Source organism: Pteropus medius, unplaced genomic scaffold (assembly GCF_902729225.1).
Source record: "Pteropus medius unplaced genomic scaffold, Ma_sr-lr_union100, whole genome shotgun sequence".
Taxonomy (NCBI): Eukaryota; Metazoa; Chordata; class Mammalia; order Chiroptera; family Pteropodidae; genus Pteropus; species Pteropus medius.
This window is the reverse complement of record NW_024346062.1, coordinates 561,439-580,652: the sequence shown is the minus strand read 5'-3', so window position 1 is coordinate 580,652 and position 19,214 is coordinate 561,439. Positions and strand designations below refer to the sequence as shown.

General features: G+C 33.1%; 1 protein-coding gene across 1 annotated transcript in view; it reads left to right on the top strand.

Annotated features, from left to right (window-relative positions):
- The window catches only part of TBCA (tubulin folding cofactor A), a 61,864-nt gene extending 50,868 nt beyond the window's left edge, over positions 1-10,996 (top strand). Inside the window, exons 3-4 of the mRNA XM_039874888.1 lie at positions 8,663-8,749; positions 10,730-10,996. Of these exons, the coding sequence (XP_039730822.1) occupies positions 8,663-8,749; positions 10,730-10,810 (168 nt within the window). The 3' untranslated portion in view covers positions 10,811-10,996. The remainder of the gene's footprint in view (positions 1-8,662; positions 8,750-10,729) is intronic.
- The last annotated feature ends 8,218 nt before the right edge of the window (positions 10,997-19,214 follow it).

Genomic DNA, 19,214 nt, shown 5'->3' with positions numbered 1-19,214 from the left:
TACACCTGAAACTAATGTAAAATAATACTGAATATCAACTGTAATTAAAAAATAAAAATTAATTTAAAATAGCCCTGTAGTTAGAATAGAAGTTGTAAGTTACATGCAGTGGGAAATAAATGTGTTCTCTTTCTAAATAAAAGTCTACAAATAATGTCACAGATTATCACAGAATCTGTTTTATTTATATTTACATATTGATCATCTTTCAATAAAATCACTATAGGTAAAGATTAACTCTATTGAATCCTAATTCTAATTGTTATTTAAAACTAGTAGCTATTTACTAGTTATATCATTGATTACATATTAAGATATAAAACAAAAATATTTGTTCAAAAGTTCTTTTTACACGCACTGATTTTAAATTTTTTTGACATAGTGGTCATGGTTTATAATATGATTTCTTAGATTCCTAGTCAACCAAGTACTCATATTCAAAAATACCATCCCATATCTAATTACAGAACAATAAAATTTTTTCTTTGCTATTATCAACCTGTAATATATGTACTTGTCAATTACAATTTTGTTTCAGAGTCTTACAAAACCTTGTCTTTAGCCCAACCTACATGCTTTCTTCAATTTCCTTTTCCTAGCTTTAGCTTTACTGTGGCCAGCCATTCATTTTTTTTTTGTTATACTACAACGTGAGTGGCATTTCCCGAAGCACTGTGCTATTCCTGATTGCCTAGGACTTTAAAGTTGGTAGTGGTTTCTTGAAATTTACTGTGCCCCTTTTAGAAAATATCAGTGAAGCCAATTGCTGCATGTCACAGGTTCTCTACTCTTCTCCTTGTATGTTCTCCTCTTCTGAATTAAATGCTCTCCTCAGCTGCTTCTCACTACCTTGGCTCCTCTCTCACTTGGATCCATTTTGCTCTAGTTTTGCTGGATCTTCTGAACTGGCCCTGTTTTACAGCACACACTTATGATGCTGTCTGTCAGTCCCTACCAAACTTCTTGCCTGAAATTGCTTGTCCAGATTGACTTCTCCTGGACTATGCCTAATTTTGGTTCTTTTAAAACACATAACTAGGCAAAAGTTTCAGGACCCTAAGAGGCCAAAATACTAGTCATTCAAAGAGTTATTCTGCTATCTTTTTCTTTTCTGGCTTATTAATATTACACAACATTCAAATATTGCCCAAATTGCTTTTATCTCTGCTTATGAGATACCTCTTTTTTTCTTCACTCCCCTCATCTCTCAATTAGGGATGGATACAGATGATTTTGCCTTCAGCCAGTGAAAATATTCTGATCTTTTTTTTTTTAACTTATCCTGGAGCAGAAATGATTGGCAATAATCACAATCAAACATATCTCTGTTGTTTCACCTAAGGCATGACTCATTTCTTATTTTTCAGAAGTAATGTTAAAAAGATAAACTGGTACAATTTTTCAACCAAGATTTCTTAAAAAAATCTGCAATTATTACATGTAATTGAAATGTGAAATTTGGCTTTTTGAGAAGGATGCACACAGTTTTTTTGTGATTTACTTGAAACATGAGTTAACATTCACAATATGATATTCTTAAAAATGAAGGGGAAATTTTTTTCATTAAATATGTGGAAAATAATAGTAGGCTTCAGTCTGAAAAGAGGATTTTAACCAGGGGTCTCTCATAGGGCTGATTCTGCAAGAAGTACCAGATTTTTTTTTTTCAATAATGAAAATATTATTTAAAATAACTTCCAGTCATGCAAGAAAATATTATTGTCTCAGTACATATACTCAGGTTTATAAATGGTATTCCATTTGTACATATGCTTTTTGTTTTTTATTATAAATTCAAGGGAATTTGCACAAAATGTTCATGGGGGTCTCATACACCCTTTACCATTCCTCCTGCAGTGTTAGCATCTTGCATAATTATATTACAATATCCAAACCATGAAACTGACATTGATACACCATAGAGCTTATTTATATTTCACTAATCATACATGTATTCGTTTGTGTGTGTGTGTGTATTTAGTTCTATCACATGTGTAGTATGAGTAAATACCACCACAATCAAGATGGAGAATTGTACTACCTCTTTATAGCCCGTTTTCTCCATCCCTAAATCCTAATTAATGCTCTTTCAAGAATGTTGTACAACATGGAATGGAATCATATAATATGTAGCCTTTTGAAATTGGCTTTTCCTACTTAGCTTAATTCCTTTGCGGTCCATCAAAATCATTGAATGTACCAATGGTTTGTTCCTTATTATTGCTGAGTAGTAGTCCATGGTATGGATGTACCACAGATAAACCATTAAAGGATTGTTTACAGGTTTGGGCTGTTATATAAAAAGCTGCTGTGAATATTTGTGTTTTGTAAATACTTTCTATTAGTATGTAATTTGTCCTTTTATCCTCTTAACCAGGGTCTTTCACTGAGCAAGTTTTTAATTTTGAAAATCATCTAATTTACGACTAATACTACTTTCCTTTTTGTGACTCATACTTTTGATCTCAAATCTAAGGTCCCTTTGCCTAGTCTTAGGTCCTGAAGATTTTCTATTCTTTTCTAAAAGTTGTGTGGTTTTATATATTACACGTAAGGCTTTGATCAATTTCGAGTTAATTTTTGTATAAGGTATGAGGTTTAGTTAGTGGTTCCCTTTTTTTGCCTGTGGGTGCCCAGTTGCTTCAGCAACATTTGTTGAAAGGGTTATCCTTCCTCCATTGAATTGTTTTTGTACCTTTATCAAAAACCGGTTGGACATATTTATATGGGTCTATTTTGCGTTCTGTCTTCTGGTTCATTAATCTGTATCAATCCTTAACAGTACCATACTGTCTTGATTAATGTAGCTATATAGTAAGCCTTAACAGTGGGTCCTCTCACTTTTTTTTTTTTCAAAATTGTTTTAGCTATTTGAGTTCTTTTACCTTTTCGTAAAATTTTTAAAATAATCTTATCTGTGTCTTTAAAACACCTTGCTAAGATTTAGGTAGAAATTGTGTTAAACCTTTAGATCAATTTGAGGAGAATTGACGTCTCTACTACACTGAGCCTTCCAATCAATAAACATGGTAAATTCCAATTTATTTAGATATGGCTTTTTTCATCAGCATTTTGTAATTTTCAACATACAAATCCTACACGTTTTGTTAGATTTATAACATAGTATTTCATTTTCTTTGAAGCTATTATAAATGTATTGTTTTTAGTTTCAGTTTCCATATACAGTACTTATTTTTAGATATAGAAGTGCAATCAATTTTTTGTATGTTGATCTTATAACCTGTGACCTTGCTGAACTCAGTTATGAGTGTTAGGTATTTTTGTAGATTCTTTCTGACAATACAATGACTGTGTATGGGCAGTCTTGTCTATATAGACAATCATGTCATTTGCAGATAGGGACAGTTTCATTTCTTTTCAGTCTGCATGTCTTTTATTTCTTTTTCTTGCTGTATTGCCTTTTGCTAGGATTCATAGTACTGTGTTGAGTAAGAGTAGTGAGAGTTGACATCCCTGTTCCAATATTAAGAAGATGGCATTCAGTTTTTTGCCATTGAGTATAATAGCCGTTGGATTTTTGTAGATGGTCTTTTCTAAGTTGACGAAGTGCTCCTTCTGTTTCTAGTTTGCTGAGTGTTTTTGGTCATAAAAGGGTGTAGGATTTTGTCAAATATTTTTCTGTGTTATTTGATAAGATCATTTGAGTTTCCTTTGGCCTGTTGATATTGTGGATTACATGGATTGATTTTCAAGTACTGAACCAGGCTTGCATACCTTCTCAATCAATCGATCATGGTATTTCATTCTTTCTATACGTTGCTGGATTCAGTTTGCTAATATTTTGTTGAGAATTTTCGTATCTAAGTTTATGGGAAATAATAATCTTCAGTTTTCTTTTTTTATACTGTGTATGTCTGGTTTCAAGTTAATAATACTTGTCTTATAAAATGAATTGGGAAATGTTTCCTCCTCTTTTCTTGAAAGATTTGTGTAAAACTGGTGTTGATTCTTTAAATATTTGATAAAATTGTCCAGTGGAACCATCTGGGCCTATAGAGTTCTTTTTCAGGAACTTTCTAATTACTAATTCAATTTCTTTAATGATTATAGAACTATTCAGGTTATCAGGTGTATTTTAGTGGTTTGTAGTTTTTGAGGAATTGGTCCATTTATTCTAAGTTGTTGAATTCATGAGCATTATAAACAATATTATAAAATTCTTCATAGTATTTCTTTTTTCTTTTTTTAATAGTTGCAAGATCTTTATTGGTATCCTCCATTTTGTTACTGATATTGGTGATTTGTGCCTTCTCACTTTATCTTTGTCAGTCTTAAAAAGGTTTATCTTTTTTTCCACCCAAAAAACTCCAGCTCTTTTTCATTGATTTTTCTCTTGTTTTCCTGTTTTTAATTTCATTCATTTCTGATCTTATTGTTTCCTTCTTTCTGCTTGCTTCGAGTTTATTTTACTCCTCTTTTTCTAGATTCCTGAACTAAGAACTTAGATTTTTAATTTGGATCTTCTATCCTAAATGTAAGCATTTAGTACCATAAGTTTCCCTCTCAGTACTGCTTTAGCTGAACCCTGCAAAATTTGATGCGTTATATTTTCATTTTCATTTATCTGTATATTTCTCTGTTTCCTTTGAGACTTGTTGACTCATGGGTTATTTAGAAATGTGCTGTTTAATTTCTCAGAGTTTAAAGATTTTCCTGTTGTCCTTCACTTATTTTTGTTTTGTTTTTGTTGTTGTTTTTAGACCTAGTATATTGTGTACTGATGCGAATGTTTCACATATTTGTATTTTCTTTTGTTAGGTAGAGTATTCTATAAATGTTAATTAGATCTTGTTGGTTGCTGGTGCTGATTTTTTTTCTGGTATTTCTGTCAGTTGCTAAGAAGGGGATATTGAAATTCCAAAATATATTTGTGGATTTGTCTGTCTCTCCTTTTAGCTTTATCATGTTTTGTTTTATGTATTTTAAAGCTGTCCAATTATCCAATATTAATAGTGCCACTCTTTATTTTCATGTTTGCATGATATATCTTTTTCCATAGTTTCATTTTTAATCTGTCTATTTTATTATGTTTGAGGTGAGTTTCTTGTAGACAGCAAAAATTTGGGTCCTATCTGTGAATGTCTGTCTTAGCTGGTGAATTTAGACCATTTCTATTTAAAGTAATTACTGCTATATTAGGGTTTAAGGGCCCAGATTATTTTTGACTCATGGGATTCTTCTTACATCCTTAACCATTCAGCAATAACCACAAACACAAGTCAAATGAATTTTTTCTTCTTTTGTCTGTCTGTCTGTCTACCTAACCTACCCACCCTACCTAACCTACATAACCTACCTAACCTGCCTAACCTACTAACCTATCTACCTACCTATCTATTCTATCTAAAGGGTTTCTCAAAAGTGAGCATTTCAAGAAGCCCATGTGGAAGCTGCAAGGCTTCTTAAGACTTAGCCTCATCATAAATCCCAGAATCTCACCTGTTCTACATTTCAGTGGTCACACAGGGCCAACCCAAATTTAATATGGGAAGTGACTGCACAAGAGCAGGAATTCCAGGAGGGTGAAGATCATTGGGGGTCATCTTGGTGATTGGCTGCCACTACCACTAATTCATATGCTAGATTTGAAATCAGAGAGTCACAGGCTGTGACTCAGACCCTGTCAACTAGCTAAGCACTTTGGAGCTCAACTTTCTCCTTTGCAAATTGAGACTAGACTAAATGACTGCTTGTATCCCTTCTGACTCTGTGATTCTCCACCTGTCTCTCAGTCAGAGTATCTCTATTGAGGTATAGTTGACAGTTTAAAATTGTGTATATTTAAGGTGTCCAACCTGATGATTTAATATATGTAAACATTGCAAAATATTCACCAAACTACTTAACATATTCATCACCTCACATAAGTTGCCATTTTCTTCCTTTCTCAAGTGGATTTCTTGACATGTTTATTAGCACATGACTGTTTTACCACCGTGTAAAAGGAAAGACTTAACCATTGTTCCCATAACCTCTGAACTTCTGTAGATCTCAGTTTGGCGAACTAATGCAGTTACCATTGGTTCCAGAAGCAGACAATATCCAATAGTAGAGTGTCTATAGATTATTATAGGTATAACCAGCCTTGGGTGAATGAACAGCATCATTAAAGAACTTAGAAACCTTATCACAATCAAGCAATACCAAAAGAACTGGACATTAGCTAGATCATTTCACAGAACTCTTCTTTCTGGAAAGAAATGAAGATCTGCCAATTAGGGCTTTTTCCTTTTTGATTTATATGTGTTCGATTTTAACGAAAATTTATCAGATTTTAGTTTAATAGTTTATTCATTGTTGTTATCCGAGCCTTTCTAAGCCTCTCCTAACTCATTTTATTTGAATAACTTCCCCCCAAATCAGAACTTGCTTCAAAAACAAGAAGACATCAATAGGATTGCATCCTGTTGTATTCCTAAGGTTCCTTGTACCTTCCAATCTGTGCCAAGATCCTGATTTAACCTCAGTCTTGTCATAGTCAGTCTTAGAATAAACTGACAGTTTATTCAGATATTTTAAACAAAGGTATCATTTGAGTGACTCCCTCCCAAGGGCAGCACTTTGAAAGATAATATTCATTTAGTGTAGTGAAAGTATTTTGAGGAATGTCTTTACTATATAATCACACCTTATGTACTGTCTGTTAATTTATTCCTGATGGTTATAACTCATTGTTTCAAGGTAAAGTGTATGATTTATGGCCTTGATAGAGATATGCTTTATGGATTTCAAATCATAGTCATCACTGTACTGTATGCCTTTGGCTCCCCATGGCATGGTCTTGTAAAAGAAGTGTCAAATGTTTATTTTTATGTTTATGCTCCTTTACCAGATTGGATGACAGAGACCTTCTCTTTTTCATCTTTGTATCCCCTGTACCTGGCATCCTGCAAATACATAGTAAGCTTATTGAATGAATTGGACCCTGGTGTACAGGAGAGACTGGAGTTTGGCCCCATGTTGCTCAGAGTCCTATTTTGATAGACTACTTAAGGATTCTTGCTCTATAATGATATAATAATAATAACAAATAGAAGTTAATTTGGAGAGCATTGTTTAAAGTTTATTTCACTGACAACACTAAAGCTTTCAAAAAAAAAAAAAGCTTACAAGTATACATTTTGGCTTATCATGTGTTTGACCTAATTCTTTATATTCATTTTATCTCAGTTAATTCCTATAGGCTATTCTAAAGGAACGTCCATAGGGGAGGAAATATGAATCGCTTACCCAATGAAATAGGCCTGTCACTGATTTTTTTACATGTATTCATACTAATCAGATAAACAAAAATAGTTTAGCAGCAGTAATTAAATATCTAGGCATAGCCTGGTTAGCTGCGAAATAAAGTCCTACATTTGAAATTTCAGCCTGTGTCATATTAGTAAAAAAGTTACGAGTTTAGGAATAGATTTTCACCTAAGAAAATGTGGAAAGAGAGCATTCTTGTATATTATAATTCTGATTTTGTTTACAGTGTATGCTATGACAGAACTGTTGGGGAAAGGAAGAAGGAAGGTACTGAGACTTAGTAAAATTTCTGTTAAAACATAGTATGATTACCATTAAATTCTTTCTTTTTTATTTTATATAGGCTAGGTAATAAAGCTTCTTAGTAAAAATTCAGATTTTATACCCATTTAACCAAAGGTATTTGACCAGACATGAGTTTTTGTAAATAAATGTTTAAATGATCTCTGTGTCTCTTAATGAGAATAGTTTAAGGAAATAAAGCTTCCTACTTACCTTAGGGAAAAAACTTATTTGTGTTCCAACATCTGAAACTAAATTATTTATCCTCTTTTTGATTGGGTTTCTCAGTCATTGATTTGATTTTTTCCCCCTTTTATGATTTGATATGTTACAGTCCAGTTTTGAATGATTTTAAGACCAGAAATATCTTCCAGAATGAATATTTCTGTGTTTAATTCTGTAGTGTCTGTTTTTGGGATGAATAGGCAGAAGTTCACTTTCAGAGGGGTGCCAGGTTGGTAATTTGGCTCAAACTGCATGGGGAGAATAATCTCTCTCCTAAAATGAAGTACAAGGATAAGTAATAACTTTTTATGCATGATAAGCATCAAAAATATGAACCTGCTGGTCTTTGCTTTTCATTTTTCTTTACCTCTGTCTTTCAGTGAGAACCTCCTGCAGTGTGCACACGATGTGATCAATAACTCAATAACTTTTTTCATGCAGTAATTATCTCCATGTGATATTATCTGAACCCTGTTTTTCTTTATTACTCAAAAGATGCAGGAGATATTTATATAACCAGCTAACCAGCTGATCCCATTTTGGATAAAGGTGCTTTGTGACAGCAGGAGAAATCCTTTATTTTAAATAGCCTTTTAAAATAAATATTCTATGAAAAGCCTTTTCAGTTAATTTTTACTTAGTACAAGAAGGTGATTACTAGAAAGGTTTATATCTAAAACTTACACTTTGTTTATTTTACAGTACGATAGTCATTTTTTCTAACTTCTAATAAGCACAATTTAAATTAAAATATGTTGAACCGTTTTTTGTAACCATAATTTTTTTCTGATTCCTCTAAATCACTTTAGATATTTCCAGAGGTATAAGCTACACACATTAAGTTCTACCATCTCTTCGTATCTCACAGAGATTCTCGTTATAGGCCGAGATCCTGCAAGAGTCCCGGATGATGATCCCAGACTGCCAGCGCAGGTTGGAAGCTGCATATACCGATCTTCTGCAGATATTAGTAAGTACTTTCCTGTCTTATGTTTAAAAGTTTTTCAATCTAATATATAGAATTTAAATATTTCACACTGCAAACTAGTTGGTGACAGATTTTGTTCACTTACTTTGTTTACCTGTATATTTTAAAATAATTAATGGGGTTTTAATTTTAAGTTATGCCTCCAAAGTACTATGTCTAGTATGTTTATTTTTTATTTAAACTTAAGTTAATTAAATATATTTGCATTAATATGATATGTAGTCATAGTACTAATATTATCCAGCAATATATTGAGTTTTTTGGTTTCATATATAAAGATCTTTTTTGACACATTAAAATGAGTAAATTGTTTAAAATTTTAGAAGATCCAAATGTTTTAAATGAATTTGGGCCATTATAAATAAAGTATCTAGAATTCACTCAGATTCAAACCTAAATTAATTTGGCAGAGAAAAAAAATCCCTGTAATATAGGCTGTCCTCTCATTAACTTGGAGCTGGATAACACTGATATAGAGATAAAAGCATAATACTATGTACAAGCCAATTGTTATTTTTGCTTGATGATAATTTGATGAATTCTAACATTTACTAATATCATATTTCTATTTCTTGAGCTAATATTAATTACTAGCTACACAGCTGTCTCCTGATTCATAGTTCCCTGTGTAACAAAGATAATGTTACACTTTTTCAGGATGATCATATGTATTCTTTGAAAGATAATGAGATTGTTTTTCCCACAAAAATAATGTTAGGACTAAATCTGTAGGAAGAGAGAAATGTTCACATTTTAATTTTGATACAGAACTCTATGTTTTTATTTATAGGAATCATTTAAGGCAGGATAACTTCTTGACAGCCAAAATGAAGCTATGATTTTAAAATAAAAGATAGATGAAAACAGGAAATAATTACTCTATTAAAATACTATCTAAGACAGAAGAACCATTTGTATTTTCTGACAATTTAAGTGGTTTTTTCTCTCATGAATCTAGTTGCTGAGAATGTAATAGAATTTGCTTGAAAAATATATTGTCTTTGGATGATGTACTTGTGTCTGAAGATGTACTCAACAATATCTCTACCCTCAAAGAGCTTATATTTACTGACAGAGAACAAGACATGTTTAGGTATAATGCAGAAGTTTAAGAAATTCTTACCTATAGTCTGAGTTAAGCAAATTCTTCGTCTTCTTGCTTTAAGTTTTCATTAGAAGAACACAAACACTTTATTCCCTATGCTCTGTAACTGCTTGTATATTTCCATCTTTTATTGATCTGACATGAATTACTGCCCATAGATAGCTTCATTTATTTATTAAAAATCAAACAAAATTTCTTATGCATAACAACTTAGATGACACTATTTCATTTATCTGTTGCCATTATAATATATTAGTAAAAATTTTGTGTATAAAGTATCAAGGAAAAAATCAGTCTTTAAATATCAGAAAAGGAAAGATGTTAGTATTTTGTTTCCTTATAGTAAGGTATATAATACTCATTAACAAGCAGGCAGTTCACTTTTCTAATTCAAAGATTGTTCTTAACTCTGGTGTGACAGCAGTAGTCTTCTTTGTCATTGTGAGTAGTGGGATTATTTTGGTCTGAATTTTATCGTATATGTAACATGATAATAAGTCATTTTTTACTTTTAGTCTATAATTAATAATCCTTTTGTATGGTGATATGTTGACAAAATAAGAATAAATTTTAAATTTTTTCTGAAGTTTTTATTTAATAAGTGTCAATAGCTTTTGATGACCATGTTTTTCACTTATGGTATGAGAATACACAGTGAAACCAAATCAAACCTATTTCTTTTCCCTGTAAAGAAAGAACAAAACTATGGAAAATATGTGGAATTACACTCTATTTAGATGAGGCTTGAGATCCTTTCTCTTTTAATTTTTGAGGTGTTGGTGGTTTGTAATATTTGAGTAAATAATAAAATACTGAAGTTTGAGAAGGATAAATCTCTTTATTATATTTTATTTCAGGAGAGTGAAAAAGAGTTGGAAGAAGCTGAGGAATATAAAGAAGCACGTTTAGTACTGGATTCAGTGAAGTTAGAAGCCTGAAGTTTTTCTGTACAGGGTGTTTTTGCATTAATCCTGGGATTCATTCCATAATTCATTATTTTTGACCACTGCTGTGTGTTCAAGTCATAGGAGAATGTGATTCTTTTTATGCAGTTGCATATATTTTTCTTTGCCTAATTTAATGTGTCAAATAAATGAATTCGCCTAATAAAATTGTTTATTTTATACTTTTTTACAAAATATTTTTAATTAACCTTTTATGAAATAGACATTTTTGACAGAATTAAAATCTGTTAGATTCTATTTGAAGTCTAAATATTTTGCTTCATAAGCATGGTTTGAGTTAAAAATAGGATACCATTTTATTTTTTTAGATAAAAATCCAAATTTTGAGCAGTTTATTCTGAATAGGGTACAACTTGATAAGAAAAGAGGAACTTTTCTATGGATAAGGCCTCACATATTTATCCTTTCACAGTGAAGTCTAACATTTCTGTTACTATAACTAATGGGAAACATTTAAATTTTTTTCCAGGAAGACAGATTTATACAGAAAACACCAACCATTGAGATCTTCAAGTAAGATTCTTATGAACAATAAAAAAATGAATTATATTTTAAAGGAATAATGGCTATTGCCATTGGTATGATGGAAAATGTTTAATGGCTCTTTAAGATGGGAAAGTAACCTCTGATCTGTAGCTTTTACTGATTTCTGTAATACAAATAACTACCACTGTGACTGATTTCAAACTGCTAATGTGACATCACTGAATACAGAGTAGGAAAGATATAAGCCAGCTCTAGTATACACTGGCCATAGCCAAACCTGTATTATCTTGATTGACTGGAAAAGAGGATCGCATTTTCACAAGATATTTTTTCCATGCAATTATAAACCTACTTACCTAATCATTTGAGTTTATTTTCTAAAAATATATGACAACTCATTGAGTTTTCTTCTATTTCTGGAAATTGTGTATGAGCTTTATATATCACCAGGCTGTTATGAGCGGTGATCTAATCAACCCAAATAGTAATAATAGCATTTAAACTTCAAAACTCATAATTGAAAAAATAATAAAACTTGAATTTTTGCTACTATAAAATACATATAGCATGGTTGGTCTGATTTTGAAGGTTGCAAATCATCATTAGAAACCAAAACATTTATCAAATATGTCAAAAAGATTATAGAAAAAGAATACTATTCTTTTCTAATGTTATTTCTAAAGGCCACTGTTTTGTTTAAAGCACAGAATGTGTAATTTATAAAATAAAATTTTATATACATGCAGAAAATTGCTTCAGAGAGTAACATACATCAGAAGCATTTCTAAATTGAAATTTCATCATCGTAAATATTACATGCCATTGGAAAAGTATTTTAGGTAGGGGGAGAAGAGTGAAGAAATAAAAACTATAATTACAGTGTAAAACTTTATACAATGTAAAACTTTGTTCTAAGGTTCAATACTAGAGATTTGGGTACCAGGAGAATTGAAACTTAATTTTGTGAATGGTATTAAGTACCAGAACAGGTTGGCTTTTTGATGTATTTAATTTTCCAAATAGGATATCATTTAAAAAAAGTATTTGACTATTTTTTAAAATATAAAATATCTCATTTCAGCTTTTGCCAAATACATAAATACGTATATATTCATAGCACATCGTTTCCTGACCAATTAAAGCTTGAAGTGAACATACCATCCAAAAAAAAAAAGTATTGGTCACTAGAAATAAGAGAAAAGTAATAATGAAGGGAAAGTTTTGCAGCCAGAACTTGAATCTTGCTTGCTGGAAAGTATTTTTTTGCCAAAAAGCCTAAGAAAAGTCAGCAGTAAGGTAAGTGAAAAAAATTCATATTTCAACCAAAGGTTTTTATACTAGATCTCTCTCCAGATACTGATAAGAACCTTAACATTCTGTGAAGCCTTATTCCTGGGAAGTTTTGACATTCCACTTATGTTTTCATGGCCAAGAGATATATTAAATTAAGAACAGTTGTAAGTAATTCAACATTAACTTGTTTTTAAGCTTTTATTTAAAATCTTACATCTGTGTAACAATAGGCAGAAATTCCCCAAAGTAATGTTGTCTTTTTCTCACTGCTGCCACCAACTGACCCCCAACCAACATATAGCAGTTGCTCAGTAAACATTTGTAGGATAAGTGAAAAGCAAGAACATCTCTAACCTCTGGAGTAAGAGGAAGAATGCCATGAAGGATTCTATCACATCACAAACACAATACAGAACTTTTCAAACTGTTTTGACCACAAACCACACTAAGAAACACATTTTCCATTGTCACCCAGTACATACATATGAAGGTCTATATATATATATAACAATAAGTATCTTTAATATGTACAATTACCCATGTTTTTTATTCTGTTTCATTTTTTAATAATGATCATGACCACCAATATATATATATATATATAAAATCAACCTCTTAGGTTTCAGAGCAGTTGTGTCAGTGAATGTGTGCAAAGTAATACACATTGCAGGATAAAGTGCCATGGTAAAGTATAATCTTTTCACATTTGTTAGGGGCCCTTAGTCCTTGCACAGAATAATACAATGGCTTCCAATGAGTAAATGGGCAAAATAAAGACATACAATTGACAGAATAGAGTAGTAAACCTAACTTTTCTATAGTATTCTGTACAGCAAAGAGCACATCATTACTAAGTCAGAATGTGCATAAGATAAAGAAATAGAAATATAATGTGTGGAATGAGTAAAGTGACCAGATCTTATTGCCATTAAGAGCATTTCCAAGTTTTAACATTTTCACTTGGACATTCTTGGCTAATGGGGATTCAGTCCTAGTAAATAAAAGTACTCCCCAAAGTCCTGGACAGGAGCTTTTTGATTGGGCTTTTGGGGCATTTATATTCTGAAGGAGTATTAACATCTCATGAATTTCTTTTATCCTTTTGTTCTTCCTTTATCCTTTGTACAAGGTGGGTAAGTCATGTAAACAGTTCCTTAGGAAGGAATGGACTTTGTGGAGAGGCGGGGAAAAGCACACTGCTAAAATAAGCGTGTGTTATTTTATGAGTAAAGAAATCTGTTTAAAACTATATTGTAATGTTCATTTAACATTTCTCAACTTTCTGGTCAGAAACATTCAAAGCCTAATATTTAAAAATTGTCTCTATGCCTATACCTGTGCACTGAATCACTTCCAAATTGAGCAGTCAAACCTGGTTAATCTAAATTACTTTGCAAACTTCATTACATTACTTGGCTTTTAAAAAGTCCTATCAAATTTAATAAGGACATATCCTACAGCTGGTTATCACTTAAATCTTATTATTTGGTCATTTAGATAAAACAAGGACAGATTAATCCTTTCTTTGGTGGCAAGTTAGGGCCTTTAAATGTCAGTGTAAACTTGACATGTATGTGAGCAAGAGCTGTTAAGCATTGGCATTAAAGAGTTAATCTGATAATTTAGTCCTTGAGACTCTTTTGAGTACTTTAGCTGGAAAGAAATTTAATGGTTTAGAAACAGTACACTATGAAACAAGTTATAAGTATTAGTGTACTTGAAATTTTCAAGAGTGCTTCATAAAAATCTACATTGCACTCCACTATTCGTCTTACTGCTCTTATGAGAGGTATTCATGTATTGGACGGTTGCACAGAAAGGTATAATTAATTTATGTTACAGTAGATCTGTACCTTTTGTGCTTTCTGTTGACTGCTGGATAGTTGACAAGGTGCGTATATATCACAAGAGGTTAGTATTTTTAATGCATAAAGAACCCTTTCAAATTAAAAAATTTACAATATAAAAAATAGCATAGAAATACACAGTTCACAGAAGAAATGCAAATGGATAATTTTTTTCAATATTTCTCTTTAGCAGTAATCAAATTCAAATTTTAAAAACAAGCACAGTTTTTAAAGATGAATACCTGTTAGCTATGTGATAAAGTACTAGCCACTGAAATTAGATAAAGGATGAAGTGAGAAATAAATATTGGGAAAGAAGCATTATTTTCATATGCACTTGATAAAACATGTATCAGGAAAATAGAAGCGAGTCCTTAAACTGATTAGAAGCAATGAGGAAATTGAAGTAAGTAGCTTCAAAATGAATATCTAGAACTGTTAATGAATTGACTTATGTCCCCTCAAGAGACATGTTGAATACTAACCCCCAGCATCTCAGAATATGACTATTTAAAAATAGGGTACTTGCAGATGTCAGTGAAAAAGAGGTCATACTAGAATAGGGTAGGCTCTTAATCTAATATGACCGGCATCCTAATATGACAATGTGAAGACATAGGGAGGTCATATGACAACATAGAGATTGGAGTTGTACAGCTACAAGCCAAGGGTTACCAAGATGACACCGGAAGCTAAGAGAAAGGCATGGAATAGATCCCTTGAAAGACTGTGGCTCTGCTGACACCTTGATTTTTGACTTCTAGCCTCCAGGACTGTGAGATAATAAATTTCTGTTTTTTTAAGCCACCTAGTTTGCATTACTTTGTTAAAGCAGTCATAATAAACTAATACATAGAATCCAAAAGCTTTTCTATATGCCAACAACATTCAAAATATAATGGAATGTTTATAAAATGACTTGTACTATATATGGGAAGTTAATGTTGTCAAAATGTGATTTCTCTCTGTCAGTTTGTAATCAATAGAATACAACAGGGTTTGGAGAGAGGAGGGGAATTTTAGAAAAGTATTCTAAAATTAAAAATTTTTAGCAGGCAAGAGGGGCTGTGAAAAATAGTGATGAGGGGTAACTCACTCTTGCTCAGTATTAAACTTTGTCAAGTTGCAATAATTAAACATATGATAAAAGATCAAAGAGAATAGAGTCCAGAAGCAAACACAAATTTGTATATGGAAATTTAGTATGTGATAAAGGGTATTTCAGACCCCTAGTAGATTATTCACTGAATCATATTGAGATAACTAGCAAACCATTTGGGAGAAAAATAAAGCTGGATCCCTATTTCACTTCTCATGGCAAAATAAATTTTAATTGAGTAAAAAATTTCTGTATAAAAGGGGGAAAAAGTTAGAAGATAACATTAGTGAAACTAATAGATTAACAAAGAATTTTAAATTGATATTATGCAGTGAGTATAAGGAAATAAGATATCTAAGACACTGTTGGTGAGACCATTTTAAAGATGGCAGTTCTCCACCAATTAATATATAAATGTAATGCCACAATTATCAAAATTATAGAGATAGAGAAAAATAAATGGTGAGACTAAGAAAATTTGAAAATGGAGAATTAGGGGAAGAGAATAGGAGGTAGTGCAGCTGGATATTGAAACTTAAAACTACTGAATTTTTAAATAGTGAAACCAGCATAAGCTTAAACTGTCAGACTAGGAAGTTCAAACCAGCCTTAGTTATATATCAATATATAAGTACATGATAGAGGTGGCATCTCAAGTTAGTGGTAAAAGGATGGATAATAAATGGAATTAGGAAAGTCAGTTACCTGTTGAGAAAAATAAAAGTAGATTTCTATCTCATCCTACACAACAAAATCATTTAAATAGATTAAAGAATTAAATTTATGTAACATGTATTTCTTGAGCCTCCACTATCACGCGCCTGGCACTTTTCTGGAGCTGGGGTGCGATTGTGAGCAGGACAGAAAAAGATCTCTTAAGGAGCTTACAACTCCTGGAGATTGACAATAAATAATAATAAAATAGCCATAATGTGCATAGAATTAACATAAAATGCTTTGATATAGAACTAGGCAGTCAGGGAAGGGCTTTTTGAAGAGACATTTAAGCTGAGCTCTGAATCAGAAACTCAGCAAACAAGTGCATCGCAAGTAAAACAAGAGCTAGTGTGAAACACAAGGTGAAGGTGCTAGGTAAATTCTAAGAACCCTTGGGGCAGGAGCCAAGTAAGTGATGGAGAAAGTAGTAAGTTTTGTAAGCCAAGGAAAGAAATTAAGGTTTTACTCTAATGAGAGTCCACAAAGACTTTAAGACAGGGAGTGACATGATTTAATAGCATTGTTTAAAAATTCCGTTGCTCTGTAGAGATTGAGTCATAGGAAGCAAAAGTAAAAGCTGAGATAGGCTACTGTAATAGTACAGAGTTAAATGTAAAAAATAAAAAAAAGCTAAGAATATTTTAATATTTAAACTGAGTGAAAATGATGTCTAAGTATACAAAGAAGATTGATTTTGATAAACAAAACAAATGTCTTTCAAAATAAAATGAAATTAGATGATGAACAACAAACTGGGATAGGAGATTAATGGTTTTAGAACGTTAATGTTTCCAGTTCCATATGTAAGGATCTTGGAAGTCACCACTTTGTCCTAAAAAAACTGGCTAAGTCTCAGAACAGTGAGTTTTGTGGCATTTTAATTTACCCTGGCCCCATATTCTACTACTCATCTTTATGGTAGCCTTGAAAATAACAGCCCACGTTCCTAGTACCAGCACCAGAGGGAGCAGAGTAGACTCAACTAACGTGAATTTTTCATGATTTGTTTTGAACTATCTGGTGTCTCCTTTGAAGACCTGTTCAAGAGGCTTGTGTTCATCTCTTTCATCTCAGAACTTTCCCAGTGCTAAAGTGGCTACAGGCATTTGTGATTACAAGGGGCATGAGGAGACTTTGGAGGGTGATGTGTAAGTTCACCTACCTTGATTGTGATCATGGTTTCACAGGTTTATTCACAAGACAACAAATTTTACAGTTTAAACATATGCTGTTTATTATATGTCAATTATACAGCAATAAAGCTGGGATTTTTAAATCTTTTTTTAAAGGATGTTGGGCAGCTCACGAAGTCATTGGGAGAACTGGAAGACCAGGCTCGGGGCTTTGCAACTAAGAATAATCCCCAAATTATGCTGCAGAGTGGGTCCTGTAGGGACACTAGAACCATTACTTCTGTCTACATGGCTACCCCTGGACGCTGATCACAGCCAATTGCCTCTTTACCATGGCTGTCCTAAGAGCTCAATCTGGCTACCACCACCACCAGAGAAGGCACTGCATCATCCCACTTGCTCTACAACAGCAGCTCCTATTTCAAAGTCTATGATGAGTGTTCCTGATTAGTAGAGCCAAAGTAAGGGGCTCATGCCCTCCTTTTGACAAGTAAGGCAGGGAAAACAAGCATTCACATTTTTTTTAGTTTCTATAATGCAACTCTCTCCCTCTGCAATACATGTGAGTACATCGGGAGAGGGGTGGCATTCAGATGCTGAAATAACAAAAAGATATGTATGATAAGAGTTTTAAGACAGGCATAGAGTTAGTTACCTGGGACATTTTAGGGATGAATTGGAGGGTGAGCCTTGAAGAATGGTGGGATATAAGTAGGAAAGGTGAGCAGTGCCGACAGTTGCCTCCTAGTGCTGTGCATCTCCGGTGCTTGAGAGAAGTAGCAAAGTTACTGGTCAGCATGGAGTAGAGGGCTTGCTGGACTGAGGAATCATGGTGGAAAGCCAGATTAGACAGGTAATCAGGCTGGGTTTTGAAGGCTCTTGTAAGCCAAGCAGGAAGCTTGGACTTTATAACCCAGGAGACCCGAAGGTTCTTAAGCAGCAGAGTGAAAACCCTGTCCCTCATGTCTAGGAGTGATTTATTCATTTAATCCTTAGTGTGCGAGGCAATCCCAAGGTAATGGGACTAGAATGGTGAATAAGGAGAGAGAGAGAGTTGCTTCAGGTGACTTTCAGTGTAGTAGGAAAGACAATAGCAGACAAACAACAAAATGGGAGACAGAATAAGGAAGCCCTAGGGACTTTAAGAACACAAGGATATGGGCATTCAATGTCAACTAAGGGTAATAGAGGAGATTTCCTGAGGAAAGTGAGATTTAAATAGAGAACCGAAGTATTCTTGCCCAGAGGAAATAGCAAACCACCTGTATTCCACCACTTAAAGCTCACCCCCAAAGTTGCATAAATGGGGTGCGGATTATTCATATTGTATTTTAAAACGCACTACATAGAGACACTGCCTGCCTTCTAAGCCCTACTCTCATTTATGATCCATGTCAACTTCAACAATAATTTCCACAGGTGTAGAAACATGGCAATGACAGTATGGGCCTCAGATGACAGTGCGTAATAGCCTCGCACACTATTGCTTCTATCAGTTGGGGTCCCACTAAGAAAACAGAAACCAAGTGTTTCAAAGAGACTTTAAGAGAAACTCTAAAGAGAATTTAATACAGGGATTTAGTTTTGTACATGATAGAAGAGCTGAAAGTCAAACAGGAGATGATGAAGCAAGCAGAGATTAGCAACTGCAGGTGTTGGTGGACCCCAGGGTGTAGGGTTACCTGTAGAAGTTAGAACCACGGTAGGGTCTGCCTACAAGAACTGGAACTGGTCTCTTGTTCCCTGGGAAAAGGGATGGGGGTCTATCAAAAGGGATCAGGCTGAGTTGGAGAATTTGACAC